The 16,280-nt window shown below is 40.1% G+C and overlaps 1 protein-coding gene and 1 long non-coding RNA gene across 2 annotated transcripts in view; one reads left to right on the top strand and one right to left on the bottom strand.

Annotated features, from left to right (window-relative positions):
• Positions 1-12,112, top strand: part of GRXCR1 (glutaredoxin and cysteine rich domain containing 1) — a 60,924-nt gene extending 48,812 nt beyond the window's left edge. The window contains exons 3-4 of the mRNA XM_074950100.1: positions 6,354-6,419; positions 11,933-12,112. Coding sequence (XP_074806201.1) covers positions 6,354-6,419; positions 11,933-12,112 — 246 coding nt within the window. The remainder of the gene's footprint in view (positions 1-6,353; positions 6,420-11,932) is intronic.
• The window catches only part of LOC141985927 (uncharacterized), a 77,375-nt gene extending 61,921 nt beyond the window's left edge, over positions 1-15,454 (bottom strand). The window contains exons 1-2 of the long non-coding RNA XR_012639066.1: positions 15,415-15,454; positions 3,657-3,747 (exon numbers count right to left, since the gene is read on the bottom strand). This is a non-coding gene — a long non-coding RNA (uncharacterized LOC141985927). The remainder of the gene's footprint in view (positions 1-3,656; positions 3,748-15,414) is intronic.
• Positions 15,455-16,280: the final 826 nt, after the last annotated feature.

Raw genomic sequence — 16,280 nt, 5'->3', positions numbered from 1 at the left:
TGTGTGACTGACTCCTTACTTTCCTGTGCATTAAAACTCAGTCTGACTGAAGAAAAATTAAAAGAAAATAATTATTTAAGACAATGCACCTCAGGACCCCTTTTCATGTATGCCTTTTGTTTGCCATTTCTGTGCAAAACCGTTAATACAAGCATTAAGTGCTGTGGCTTACATTTAAATCCACACTAATATTAGCTTAATGTTAGATTATTAATGGATGATAGCATCTATTCATCCAACAAGATAGGCTTCCCTCTCACTAGAAATTCCTCACACTGTGAGATAGTTCTTTAATTGTGGGATAGAGAAGGATTTACTCAAAAAACAAACAAACAAACAAACAAAAATGAAACAGGTAGAAGGGCAGGCTTTTTACTTTAGTGGATTTAAGGGTCTAAGATGAATAACCTGATTATTTGGATCATAATTCTAGATCCTGCTAGTAAACCCAGCACTTGAAGTTAGTTTATTTCAGTTCTTCATACTGAGGTAGTCTCAGAGACCCTGTATTGCAATAATCTGAAGATAGAGCCAGAGGTGCTGGAACTAGAGGTGTGAGGGGTGCAGTAACACCCATTGGCTTGAAGTGGTTTCCATCATATACAGGGTTTACAGTTTGTTTCAATGGCTGTCAGCACCCCCACTATACAAATTGCTCCAACACCCTGGAAAGAGCGATTCCACACTCAGTGAAAGAGCTCCCATTAACATAAAAATGGTGTCTATGGAATAGGTACAATTAAATCTATTTTAGCATGCTACCTACATAGGGCTAGATCAGGGGTTCTCAAACTTCATTGCACTGCGATCCCCTTCTGTTAACAAAAGTTACTACACGACCACAGGATGGGTGACCGAACCTTGAGTCGCTCAAGCCCCACTGCTGCGGGTGGTGGGGCCAAAGCCAAACCCCAACCCCAACCCCCACTGTCCCAGGTGCAGGGGGGCCAAAGCTGAAGCCCGAGGGCTTCACCCCCAGGCAGAGGGCCTATAACCTTGAGCCCCGCTGCCCTGGGCGGTAGGCCTTGGGCTTGAGCTTTGGCCCTGGGCCCCAGCAAGTCTAAGCCAGCCTTAGCGACCCCATTAAAATGGGGTCCCAACCCACTTTGGGGTCCCGACACACAGTTTGAGAACCACTGGGCTAGATCATGCTTTTAGCATGGAGCCCATGCTAAGGGGGTGCTAGGGAGCTATACTACCCGCAGAGGACTGGGTGTGGGAGTAATTAATAAGTAACTACACTTATTTAAAGGGTGTTACATTCAGCTGGTACATGTAGGAGGAGGAGGGAGGCTTATGGTTGTGTCATCTTTCAGCTTGTCATCACAACCCACTCTCTACCCCCCTGTATGCGTGTGCATCAGGGACAGTCTATGCCTGTGTCCATCAGGAACTGTGTCTGTGTGCTACCCTGAGTACTAGAGCTGTAATTATGGATAGCCCTTATGTTGGCCTCAGAAGGGGCAGAATACTTACTTGTTACCACCCCAGTGCAGCTGCATAAGTGCAGGGCATAATCTAGCCCATAGCTTGTGTCATTGATACAGATATTATGAAAAGCAGCTATCATGATAACACAGTAGCTGACCTAAACAATGTAGCCTTAATTTTCATTCTTAGAGTCCCAGGTCCACAATATAGATTAGCTCCTTGTAAAATATTCTTACATTTCATTTTTAGTTCAGAATAGAGCTGTCAAGCAACTAAAAAAATTAACCATGCTTAATCGTACTGTTAAACAATAATAGAATACTATTTCTATTAATATTTTTGGATGTTTTCCACATTTTTAAATATACTGATTTCAATTACAACACAGAATATAAAGTATACAGGGCTCACTTTATATTTATTATAAATATTTGTAGTGTTAAAAGAAAAGAAATAGTATTTTTCAGTTCACTTAGTACAAATACTGTAGTACAATATCTTTACCATGAAAGTTGAACTTACAAATGTAGAGTTATGTACAAAAAATAACTGCATTCAAAAATAAAACAAATGTAAAACTTTAGAGCATACTAGTCCACTCAGTCCTGCTTCTTGTTCAGCCAATCGCACAGACAAACAAGTTTTTTACATTTGCAGGAGATAATGCTGCCCGCTTCTTGTTTACAATGTCACCTGAAAGTGAGAACAGGTGTTTGCATGGCACTGTTGTAGCTGGTGTTGCAAGATATTTACATGCCAGATGCACTAATGATTCATATGTCCCTTCATACTTCAACCACCGTTCCAGACGACATGTGTCCATGCTGATGATGGGTTCTGCTCGATAACGATCCAAAGCAGTGCAGACCGATGCATGTTCACTTTCATCATCGGAGTCAGATGCAACCTACTGAAGGCTGATTTTCTTTTTTGGTCATTCGGGTTCTTTAGTTTCCGCATCTGACTGTTGCTCTTTTAAGACTTCTGAAAGCATGCTCCACACCCTGTCCCTCTCAGATTGTAGATGCCACTTCAGATTCTTAAATCTTCGGTCGAGTGCTATAGCTATCTGTAGAAATCTCACATCGGTACCTTCTTTGCGTTTCGTCAAATTTGCAGTGAAATTGTTCTTAAAACAAACAACATGCTGGGTCATCATCTGAAACTGCTATAACATGAAATATATGGCAGAATGCAGGTAAAACCCAGAGCAGGAGACATACAATTCTCCCTCAAGGAGTTCACTCACAAATTTAGTTAACGCTTTTTTTTTTAAACGAGCATCATCAGCATGGAAGCATGTCCTCTGAAATGGTGGCCAAAGCATGAAGGGGCATGTGAATGTTTCCCATGATTGATTTATTTTGGGTTAATCACATGAGTTAACTGTGATTATTCGACAGCCCTAGTTCAGACTAGTCAGAAAAAAGCATATTAAAGACTTTAAAATTATTGCTAACTACTGTACCATTAAAAAAAGGTGCAGTAATGTGAATTTCTGGTTTGCAGCTGGGATGATAAAGTTTTAGCTGAATGCAAGCTGAAATATAAACCCTTTCAAACCTGAGTTCATAATGGAAAGCATCTCAAATTTTGAATTATACTGTTGTGACAGTAGCTTTACACTACAATCCAATAACAAAGTAGCATAAAGTAGGAACCACGGAAATGGTTTTCACCAATAGATATTTCTATTCTAAATAGAAATAAACTGTAATCATCTCAGGGCTTGTCTAGATTTATGGAATTTGCACTGATGTATCTACATCAGTGGAATAGTAAATCCTTAAATGTTGCTACATTGCATGGTAAATCACAGCAGTGCAACCTGTGTCTTCTAGCAGTGCAGTGCATTTATATCAGGGGTTTGCACTGGTGTACTCATGACTTTAGCTCCTCCCACCTCATATAGACAGGCCTCAGCAAACACTATTGTATTTGTTGGCAAATGTTGGCTTTGTAGCAACAGTCACGTTGTGTGACCGGGATGTTCATGTGTCAGATTTTGCCAGTCTTACCCACACTGAATAGCACCCTCCCCCAGTCATCCCACTGAACTGAAGGGGTGGTGCGTTCAAGCTAAAGGTGTAGTGGGAGTGGCTCGTAGAAGTCCCTGTGTAGGTGTCACAGAGGGCCATGGAACAGTCTTTGAAGCAGCTATTCCATCAGCCCATAATCTGTAGTAGATTTCAACAGGACAACTCACGGAGGAAGGCACTACTCACCATGAACAAAGGTGGCAGAGCTGAGTGCACAGTCAGCTTTGCTTCTGTAACTAACCACAGCCAGATATATATTGCCTCTCCTTTTCAATTCCTGTAAATGTGAAATAATGGAATAGCAATCAGTTGTTAAATAAGTGTTGGCTAAAATATTCATACGTTGTCATTTGAAGAGATAAAATACTTAATTATAAACTGTGTCGCTGAATAACAGCCCATAGCTATAGCAGAGAAATTACCCACAGCATCTGGTGTGTCTGCCTGAGAGAGAAAAAAAATGCCATTCCTCGGCAAAAGTTAAAACAAAACAACTTTGTGCTGGGAATCTAAGTTGGGCGGGCAGGCATGAGGAATCTTCCCCAATGCTAAATACAAGCAGATCCTCAGCTGGTGTAAGAATTGTCATAGCTCCATTTACTTTGATGGAACTATGACAATTTATACCATCTGAGGATCTGTAGAACACCTGTGCCTCCACTCTGTTGTCCCAGTCAACTAATAGGTTGTAGAAGTAACTGGGGACCTGTATACTCCCATGCACAAGGGTTTCAGTTCTGTGTTTCCACCTAGTGGCATAACCACCAGCCACTCACTGACTCCTCCTCTGGGCTGATCTTTCACCACACTCCCATCCCAGCTGCCATAGAAACAGCATCATGGAGTAGAGTCCCATGGTGTGTGCACTGAGTCCCTCTGTTTGGCCTGCACATGGCCTGCCTCCCTGCTCAGTAAAACAACATATATTTGTCTGCATTCAGGGCCTTCCCAGCCCCCAAAGGGGAATTGGGGAGGGAGGTGGGGCACGGTGCAGGTAGGGGAGAAGCAGCATTTGGCCATGGAGAACAGGATACCAGTATGTGACACTCCAAAATATTGTCAGTTGAACTAAGTGTGTGTTCAGATATGCACATACAGAAGCCTCTTATCCAGAGTACTGTATTTGGTGCAATGACAGTAACTACTGAGCTACAGGAGAGACAGAGTTGCCTAGTAGCTAGAGAATTGGACGGGGACTCAGAAGTGCTGGATTCTACTCCTGGCTCTGCCACCAGTTGCCTTCTGGGTGACTCTGGGAAAGTTGCTTGAATGCCTTGTGCTTCAGTTTCCGCATCTGTGAAATGGGAATAGTGAGGTTTAGCTACTTTGTAAAGCACCTTGAGCACTACAGATTAAGTGCTATGTAAGAGCTAGGTATTATTATTCAAGAAACTCATAGCTACATAAGGTAAATGCAGAACATTCAAATTGGACCCTCAATTAGTTGCAAAAAGAAAAAAACAGAAAATAAAAAGTTTTACATCTTCTTTGGCGTGTTCATTTTGTTTGTAGTAATCTCTGAACATTTACTTTCAGAAAGAAAAATGAGAAACTATTTCATTACTACTCTGGTTCAGATCACAGAAATCTCCAAAGGCCTAATGTACTACGGCTACAGTATTATTATTCACTACAGAGTTTTGACTTCAATGTTGTTACAGAATTTTCATTGTCCTTACTCACTCTTATTAGGAATGTTATGTCTGAATTCAATACTCACCTGCCAGAATAGTTGAAATACAGTTTCCCCGATATCATTTAGCTACATTCTCTGATGCAGTGTATATTTATATAATTGTATTTTTGACATACAAGACATTTTCTATTCTGCCAGGAAGTGCATAATGTAAAATAAGGTGAAAACAGTCTCTATAATTAAGTTGCATAGAATGGAAAATATAGTAAGAAGAGATATATATACACACACACACACATACACACACATACAGATAAGTTGGAAGTTGCCATACAAACTGTGAGAGGCTAATTAGTTAAAACGAGCTTTTATCAGCAGGAGAAAAAAACTTTTGTAGTGAAACTCAAGATGGCCTGTTTAGACAGTTGACAAGAAGGTGTGAGGATACTTAACATGGGGAAATAGATTCAATATGTGTAATGACCCAGCCACTCCCAGTCTCTATTCAAACCCAAGTTAATGGTATCTAGTGGTGGCAATTTTGCAACAGAAAAGCTTCAAAAACAGACTCCAAGGAGAAACTGCTGAGCTTGAATTAATATGCAACCTAGATACCATTAACTTGGGTTTGAATAGAGACTGGGAGTGGCTGGGTCATTACACATATTGAATCTATTTCCCTAAGTTAAGTACCCTCACACCTTCTTGTCAACTGTCTAAATGGGCCAACTTGATTGTCACTACAAAGGTTTTTTTCTCCTACTGATAATAGCTCATCTTAATGAATTAGCCTCTCACAGTTTGTATGGCAACTTTCACCTTCTCTGTATGTATATACATCATCTTACTATATGTTCCATTCTATGCATCTGATGAAGTGAGCTGTAGCCCATGAAAGCTTATGCTCTAATACATTTGTTAGTCTCTAAGGTGCCACAAGTACTCCTGTTCTTTTTGCGGATACAGACTAACACGGCTACTACTCTGAAACCTATAATTAAGTTCTGGTGAATTCACAAGAAAAATGCAATATAGAGTTCAATAACCAACGCTGGACAGCTTTTCAGGAACTTGAGTTGGTTATTTTCACCTTTCAGTCATCCTAAGGTTCATCTCATAATAAAAATACTTCACGTGAACAAAATTCAATCTTTTCTTCAACCTAGTTAAATTTCCAAGAGTAAACCCTCAGGTAATTCCAGTCCCCTCAATGGTAAATCTGCTGTGTTTTTTCTTTTTGCTAATAGGGAGCTGAGAAAATTCTGTCAATGAATGAATCAGGGGAGCTGCAGGATCTCTTAACCAAAATTGAGGTAATTGTATTTTTACAAACTCTCTGGAGAAACTACAAATGGAAGTTGTGCTGTTAAAATTAAATTATTTGCTAGGTATTTCCTTTCTTTCTGTTTTAAACTGATCACAAATCCTGTTTTTCAAAACCAACAACTACTTAGTGTTACAAACCAGCAAAGATTCTTGCCACTATGCCAAACTCAACAGTCCACATCCATTGTACCTGAATTTGACAGGGAGAAGACCCAAGACATTTATCCTCTGTAAGAACTATTTATGCAATCTCCACGATTTGAGCTGGGACAAATCCAGCATAAGGAGTCTGATATTTAATCAGACAGCAAATTCTTTGATCCTGATAGAAGAGAAACACAATGGTGAACACAACAAAAAGCAACATCCAACACAATACAACTGAAAAAGAGACCAAACCATCTCCACTCAACAAATGGGTGTTCCTGAGGGAACTTAGCAGTAGTAGCAGTGAGGGTAGCAGAATGCCCCTCACTCCTCCATCCACTGGCCACCTGTGGGCTCAAAAGGACTGGCCAGTGAGACAGCTTTACATGTAGTTAAGCTGTGTTTGTTGGCAGGGCCTCTAGCATCCTTCTCCAGAAGGATGGGTGGTTAAAGCCCTGGTCTGGGACCAACGAGATAGGGGTTTAATTCCCAGCTCTATCACAGAGTTCATGTGTGATTTCTTGCAAGTCAAGCATAGTTTCTCCTTTCCCCATCAGTAAAACAGATATACTTCTTTTCTCCCGCTCTTTGCCTGTCCTATCTGCTTAGAATGTAACCTCAGTCTCTTACTATGTGTATGTACAGCACCCAGCACAATGGGTGTCCTGATCTTTGTAGGGGCCATTAAGTGCCACTAAAGTACAAATAATAAATAGCAGGCTAGAGCAGACTATGATCATAACTGTACACAGAGTACATCCACTGATGTGTTAATACCAGTTTATTTTCATGGTCTAGAATGAAACAAATTACAGAGATGGCTTTGCCGGAAATCAGCTATAAGGTTCAGTCATGACTCATTTTCACTGAAGATCCAGAACACAGGAACTCACTATATGCAGTCCAGTCTTTCAGTAGGTCCAGTTCAGTTCTTTCAAGGCAAAGCTAGACCTCCCCTCCCACAATCCAACTTTTTCAAAGGGTTACATCTAGAGCTGACAAGTGATTAAAAAATTAATTGTGATTAATCATGCTGTTAAACAATAATAGAATACCATTTATATACATATTTTGGGGTGTTTTCAGGGGTGCAAGTAAGCCAGTATGGGCCAGTACGGCATACCAGTAAAAAGTGGCCTCCAGTACTGGCCAGTAACCAGCTGACTTTAATGTTGCTGCCCCTTTTGTGCCCCCCATCGGCAACGCTGCTGGGTTCCTACCAACAGGGCTGCTGACGGGGGGGCAGTGACATTAAAGCGCTGCCATGGCAAAGGACTCTGCTTAAAGCGCTGCTGTGGGAGCACTTTAATGTCATTGCCCGTTTTACCCTCCTGGGCTGCCGAAGGCGATTTAAAAGTGCCCGGGGCTCCAGCTGCCACTGCTGTTACCATGGCAGTGGCCAGAGCCCTGGGCCCTTTAAATCGCAGCTGGAGCCCCGGGCCGCGTGGGCCAGGCAGTGCAGATGGGCTGGCTGGGGGATGCTGACCCTCAGCCCCGCCCCTTCCCCCCGAGGGCCCGCCCCTTCCCAGGGCCAGAGCCGGCTCCCATACCAGTAAGTCTTCGGCTTTACTTTCACCCCTGGGTGTTTTCCACCTTTTCAAATATATCGATTTCAATTACAACACAGAATATACAAAGTTTACAGTGCTCACTTTATATTTTTTTATTATAAATATTTGCACTGTAAAAACAAAAGAAATAGTATTTTTCAATTCACTTAATACAAGTACTGTAGTGCAATCTCTTTATCATGAAAGTTGAACTTACAAATGTAGAATTATGTACAAAAAATAACTGCATTTAAAAATGTCCCTCCATGCTTCAACCACCATTCCAGAGGACATACATCCATGCTGATGACGGGTTCTGCTCAATAACCATCCAAAGCAGTGCAGACCAGCACATGCTCATTTTCATCATCTGAGTCAGATGCCACCAGCAGAAGGTTGGTTTTCATTTATGGTGGTTCGGATTCTGTAGTTTCTGCATCAGAGTGTTGCTCTTTTAAGACTTCTGAAACCATGCTCCACACCCTGTCCCTCTCAGATTTTGGATGGCACTTCAGATTCTTAAATCTTGGGTCGAGTGCTGTACTATCTTTAGAAATCTCACATTGGTACCTTCTTTGAATTTTGTCAAATCTGCAGTGAAGTGTTCTTAAAATGAACAACATACTGGGTCATAATCTGAGACATGCTATAACACAGAGCTGGAGACATACAATTCTCCACCAAAGAGTTCAGTCACAAATTTAATTAACTCATTTTTTTTTTTAAATGATCATCATCAGCATGGAAGCATGTCCTCTGGAATGGTGGCTGAAGCATGAAGGGGCATATGAATGTTTAGCATATCTGGCAAGTAAATACCTTGCAATGCTGGCTGCAAAAGTGCCATGTGAACATCTGTTCTCACTTTCAGGTGACACTCTAAATAAGAAGTGGGCAGCATTATCTCCTGTAAATGTAAACAAACTTGTTTCTCTTAGCGATTGGCTGAACAAGAAGTAGGACTGAGTGGACTTGTAGGCTCTAAAGTTTTACATTGTTTTGTTTTTGAATGCAGTTATGTAACAAAAAAAATCTACATTTGTAAGTTGCGCTTTCACGATAAAGAGATTGCACTACAATACTTGTATGAGTTGAATGGAAAAATACTATTTCTTTTGTTTATCATTCTTACAGTGCAAATATTTGTAAACAAAATGATTTAAAGTGAGCACTGTACACTTTGTATTCTGTGTCATAATTGAAATCAATATATTTGAAAATGTAAAAGAACATCCAAAATATTTAATAAATGTCAATTGGTATTCTATTGTTTAACAGTGTGATTAATACTGAGATTAATCATGATTAATTTTTTTTAATCGTGATTGTTTTTTATTTAATCGCATGAGTTAACTGTGATTAATTGACAGCCCTAGTTACATCCCTTCACTAAGTGTTGCTAGGTGGCACACCATTGCTTTTTCACATGATGCCAGAAATAGAAATTTTAGGAATTTAATTATAAGAATGTGGTTCTCTTTTAATTTTGGAGTTAGTTGCAAAAATATCCATATAAGTAAAAAGGTTAGTATCATAAGCTGCCACAGAAAATGTGGGCATTGCTAGATATGAAAAATGAATTTTGCTATAAACACTTCCCCACAGAGACTAATCAAAAATAGGAATTGCTTGCTGAATGAGACAGTGGTAAAAGCCACTTTTGTGGGATGCAGGGAAAAACAAGAGGGATTTCACATTACCTCTAAGTTTGACTTTCTGTTCCCTGACAAGAATTCAAAAGCTTGCTTTGCCTTTGGCTAACATTGGTATATACTGGATCGGCTTCTTCAGCATGATAATTCTTACACACACACACACACACACACACACAGGGATGATCTAATGGCCAAATTGGGGTCAGGAAGTTATGTTTTCCCACAGCATTTTGGCTGGGATCTTTTTCTGCAGCTTTGTGTAGAGATTATATATCTCAGGATCAGGTAGGCATTTTACATACCACTGATTTATTTATCTAGTTTTGCATGTATACTTATGTAGCACGTCTATCAAACATACGGCAAACATTTTAAGCACAGAAGCTTTCCACAAGTCTTTTCCAAGCATTAGAAGGTTGAGCCCCAAGATAAAACTAATCATGCCCCTCTATAACCTTGCAATGTTATCAGTGCAACATTTGGGAAGCTTGTGCTGTCATTGGTCTGGACCACTCCCTTGCCCTCACCCAGCTTCAGGGGCACATCTCATGCTGCTCCATGCAGCATATCAGATACATTAGGAAACAAGAATTTAAGAGATTCTTGGGCCAGATCCTCAACTGAAATGAACTGACATTGACTTCAAAGGAACTGTACTGACTTATACCAGCTACGGATCTGCCTTTCCTCATCCTTTCGCTTTTTACGTGGCTATGCACACTGATCTGCATTACTAGTAGACAACTATTTTTCTGGACAGTTTTGCATCACTTCTGTTGCGTTTGATAAAATTACAAAAAAGCGGTATGTTCGCTGTACATATTTTAGCATAATTTACTAATTATTTAAGTATGATACCTCTGGGAAATACTAACAGGGATTGTATATATAACGGCCTTTCTTCTGTAAATGAACCCTAAAAGCCCTCACTCAACACAGCAGCTCTAAAAAAGCCCCCACACCTGTGCTACTGTAAGTACTTGCTATATTTCATTTCTCTCACGTAAAACTCCAGGATGATCGATAAATTAACGGGTGATGTTTTCATCAAAAGAGATTTTGATGAAAGTCTGCTTCTTAAATCTCTTTAATGCATCATAAAGAAAAAGAAAATAAAGACAGAATTATTAAAGGTTTCAGAGTAGCAGCCGTGTTAGTCTGTATTCGCAAAAAGAAAAGGAGTACTTGTGGCACCTTAGAGACTAACCAATTTATTATTATTAAAACAATTCAGGAACAACTGAGAGATTTGAGTCTTATTCTCTCCTTGCTCACACCAGTTTCCCCAGTGTAACTATTGATTTCAAAGGCATTTACTCCTGATTTATACAAATGTGAGAAGAATCAGACCCATGGCTGGTATATATCTTTTACAATTAAAACCTAAGATAATCTCCTCAATACTTAGATTTGTATATACCTGTTTTCTAAAGAGCTCTGCCTTGCTTAGAGGGTATGAATCATTTTAAGATATGAGCAATTGTCAAATGCTGAATCACACAATTCAAACATAAACATGAAAAATTATACATGTCATACTATTATAATATGCACCATATATAATATAAACACAAAACACCATGTTTCTTACCCCAGAATTTAGAACAGGCCAGTTAAGTTATCTAATAGATCATAACTAGACAATAAAATATTTAGAACCTGGCTAATTCTTTTGGCAAATGAAAACACAAACCCTTAAGCATTATGTTAGATATACCAACTTGTAATGAACTTGGCTGATCACTGAATGCTGCTCTTACCACCTGAAAGGACAGATAAAGCAAGATTCTATGACAGTAGGACGACAAAAACCAGAGTTCAGTGTTCAGATTTTGCTGTTTCCTAGAATAGGAACTGCGGGGGATGGGAGAGATAGCTCAGTGGTTTGAGCATTGACCTCCTAAACCCAGGGTTGTGAGTTCAATCCTTGAGGGGGCCAACTAGGGATCTGTGGCAATAAAATAAAATTGGGGATTGGCCCTGCTTTGAGTAGGGGGTTGGACGAGATGACCTTCTGAGGTCACTTCCAACCCTGGTATTCTACAATATTGCAGAGTGAATTCCGACTCAGAATCCTCATTTTGCTAGAGATTACAGTCATTAATGGAGTAACGCTTTTCTTCTCTTGCTTTCTTTTTCCTTGCGCAGAGAGTGCAGCATCCCCATGAATGCCCTTCCTGTGGTGGTTTTGGCTTCCTTCCGTGCTCAGCGTGCCGTGGAAGCAAGATGTCTGTGTTTCGGAACTGTTTTACAGACTCTTTCAAAGCCCTCAAGTGTACCTCTTGCAACGAGAATGGGTTACAGCGCTGCAAGAGCTGTGCAAGTTAAGAATGGCATCTTCCCATGTAGAACCTCATATTATGATATTACTGCAGCAGTTTGTTACATACTTTTTAAAAACAACCATGTTTCTGATGCAGTCAATAAAATGCATTTGTAATAAACTTTTTCTTATTCAGTTGCTAAAGCCATTAGCTCAGGCCACTGCCTGTCATGTGCACTGAGTATTAAATAAAGGGAGAGTATAGGCTACTTAAGAGAACAAAGTGCTCACAAACGTTATTAGATTGACAGCCTTTGGATCTGAAATCTTTATTCACATAAGAGATTTAGCAGCAGGAGCACATTTTTCCTCACATCGCCCCGCCCAAGGACCTCAATCCTAACCTGGAGAAAACATCAGAAGGAAGTTTAGACTTCATATCTGTTTGATAGTTTCTGCACAGACTGCCAATGATGATAGTGATTTTGTGATGTGGACTAACTCCAGACCACAATTCTTTCTGCATAGCATTTCACTGAACTGTCAATGTTTGGTCACAACTCACCTGGGCTAAAATTTAACATATATGTAAAATATCCCATAACAATCCCTTGAACCATTAACTCCCCTTAGCCTGCTACTTTAAATGCCAAAATAGTTGCATTAAAAAAAGTTATATACATATTTGGTGTTGTAGCTTCTGCTTGTAATGATCTCTAAACCATCACAAAGAAGTATTGATTTGCTGCATACTGTAGTGATAACTTGGGATCACAAGAAAGCCTGACAAACTACAGGGTAGGTAAGGAATTACAATGAGCGTTCTGTTTTTGTGGCTTAGTAACAAAGAATCTCTTCTTTCTCATGAAAAAAGAAAAGGAGTACTTGTGGCACCTTAGAGACAAACCAATTTATTTGAGCATAAGCTTTCGTGAGCTACAGCTCACTTCATCGGATGCATACTGTGGAAACTGCAGAAGACATTATATACACAGAGACCATGAAACAATACCTCCTCCCACCCCACTCTCCTGCTGGTAATAGCTTAACTAAAGTGATCATCAAGTTGGGCCATTTCCAGCACAAATCCAGGTTTTCTCACCCTCCTACCCCCAACACACAAACTCACTCTCCTGCTGGTAATAGCCCATCCAAAGTGACCACTCTCTTTACAATGTGTATGATAATCCAGGTGGGCCATTTCCAGCACAAATCCAGGTTTCCTCACCCCCCCCACCCTCCTACAAAAACCACACACACAAACTCACTCTCCTGCTGGTAATAGCTTATCCAAAGTGACCACTCTCCTTACAATGTGTATGAAAATCAAGGTGGGCCATTTCCAGCACAAATCCAGGTTTTCTCATCCCCCGCCCCCCCCCCCCCCAAAAAAAAACCACACACACACAAACTCACTCTCCTGCTGGTAATAGCTCATCCAAAGTGACCACTCTCCCTACAATGTGCATGATAATCAAGGTGGGCCATTTCCAGCACAAATCCAGGTTTTCTCAAACCCCCCCCCCACACACAAACTCACTCTCCTGCTGGCAATAGCTCATCCAAACTGACCACTCTCCTTACAATGTGTATTGTATCCGATGAAGTGAGCTGTAGCTCATGAAAGCTTATGCTCAAATAAATAAATAAATTGGTTAGTCTCTAATGTGCCACAAGTACTCCTTTTCTTTTTGCGAATACAGACTAATATGGCTGTTACTCTGAAACCTTGATTATCATGCACATTGTAGGGAGAATGGTCACTTTGGATGAGCTATTACCAGCAGGAGAGTGAGTTTGTGTGGGGGGGGGCGGAGGGTGAGAAAACCTGGATTTGTGCTGGAAATGGCCCAACTTGATTATCATACACATTGTAAGGAGAGTGATCACTTTAGATAAGCTATTACCAGCAGGAGAGTGTGGTGGGAGGAGGTATTGTTTCATGGTCTCTGTGTATATAATGTCTTCTGCAGTTTCCACAGTATGCATCCGATGAAGTGAGCTGTAGCTCACGAAAGCTCATGCTCAAATAAATTGGTTAGTCTCTAAGGTGTCACAAGTACTCCTTTTCTTTTTGCGAATACAGACTAACACGGCTGTTACTCTGAATTCTTTCTCACGGATCATCTGCATGGCAGGATAGATGTATTTGCATTTGCTCCAAGGAGTAGTCAAAATGCAATGTGGCCTGGAGTTATTAGAGAGTGAACTACAAATGTGCAAACTTTTTTGCATATTATTTCCCTTATATAGTCTATATCCTATCTATATGTTATGCTGTCACAAAGAGGGAGCCTCTCTTAGTGGCTAATGCACAAGGACTGGTTGGATTAATGGGAAATTGAATGGTATCAAGGAATATGCTTATACTCTTTATCCTGCGATTTACGGTGAATGAAACCCTGCTTCTTTATATTCTTTGCCACAATTGTTAACTAGCACTGGATATAGACTATGAGCACACTCTGGACAGTGACTACCAAGGTGTGTACTAGATAATAAAACTCCTTCCAAGAGGGAATTACTACTAAAAAAAAAAGGCAAAAAATATTTCTAATTGGTTTATAGCACTGAAATTCTAAAGTCCCTCACCGATGAAAAGATCTAACTCTGCACTTTATATTGATGATCCATCCTTCCACAGAAATAGCATATCTGAATTAGAGCTGGTTAAGTATTATCTCATCACAGAAAGCTGTTTTATTCACCCTGAAATGTTCTTCTGTTAGGGAGAAGGGACTTGAACCTAGGTTTTTTTTTACACTGCAGGCTAGTACCCAACCACCATGCCAGAGGAAGTCTTTGAAAGCCTTCAAAAGATCTTAGCTTTGTTCTTTATAGGAAGAAAAATTTTGAAGCCTCATATTATTTTGTGAACCACAATGGTTTTCCATCCACCCCTCGTGTAGCTATTACAAGAAATACTCAGGAACTAAAAAACTGGGCCTTGCATTGCCCACAATAAATTACAGAGACCAATCTTCAGCTATTATAAACTGTTGTGTCTCTGTTGACTTTAGTGAAGGGGTGACAATTTACACCAGGTAAGGATATGCTCCCTGACAATCTCCTGTATTAAGAAACTCTCCATAAGTTTCCTCAAACTTACTGAGTATAGTTCTGCTAGAATTTCAATAAGTGACTGTCTGTGCTAAGCAATCCATTTTTGTTGCTCCCTTGCATGGTTGTGAAAGACAAGTTTCACTAGATTTTGTTTGCAAAGATTGAACGAGGAAAGCAAAAGGGGATGTGATGGTAGAAAAATAAGCTTTAAAAGTTGTAAAATAGTTACAGATAAAGAACATAATAAAAACATGAGAAAGAGATACAAAAATGAAACAAAGTTCTAGATATTTTAAATGCCTACAATAAAATGTCATTACTGCGCAAGCCAATGTTTGCGTTTCCAATCTTCCCACGAATTTCCAGTCTGTTCTATCCAAATGCATTTTTCTTGTAGTCAGCCCACCTGAGAAATATCACAAGAAATAATTTGTGAAGGAAGGAGTAATTTTGATAATAAGTAAAAATACACTGTGTATTACTTGTTACAGTTATTGGGCCAGATCCTCAACTAGCTAGTGTGAAGCAGTCTAGTACCATTGAAGTCAATGGCGTGATGCCAATTTATACCAGCTAAAGATTTGGTGGTAATAACATAAATACAGACATAGAAGATTGTCCCTGAGCCATGGAGCTTGTAATCTACATTTTAAGCAATACTTGTCTACAACTAGACATAGGACTTGATTCTATTTTGACTTGCCCAAGTTTTGCACCTATGTAACACCACTGACTTCAAAGGAGTTATAGTCCTCTCTTACACCAGGCTAGATCACAGATCAGACCCTCCTGACTAGTTCTTTGTACAGCTGGAAAGGAAAGTTGTACTACCAGATATACTTACAGTATAGCATGGGGGACAAGAATTTTGTTTGGATCATTAGGAATTCAGACAATTGAGAGGGCAGGAGCCATTCAGCTGCAGGGGGGCCTTTTCATGCAGTCTTGGCCAAGGGCCAGGTCTCTGCTTTATTATCCTAATTGTCACATTATCCTAAACCCTTCCTTGTCCCCCAGCATGGAGATACATTCCTCTCTGCAGAATGTGTCTCCATTCTGGGGGACAAGGAAGGGAATTCAGATATAATAGGGTTTCAGAGAAATGGGAGTATGTAAATTAATAATCGGAAGGAATAAATAAACCAATATAGACCAAATTGTACTTCTCGC

This window comes from Natator depressus, chromosome 4 (genome assembly GCF_965152275.1).
Source record: "Natator depressus isolate rNatDep1 chromosome 4, rNatDep2.hap1, whole genome shotgun sequence".
In the NCBI taxonomy this organism is placed as follows: Eukaryota; Metazoa; Chordata; order Testudines; family Cheloniidae; genus Natator; species Natator depressus.
The sequence above is the reverse complement of the archived record's forward strand: the minus strand, read 5'-3'. Positions and strand labels throughout refer to the sequence as shown.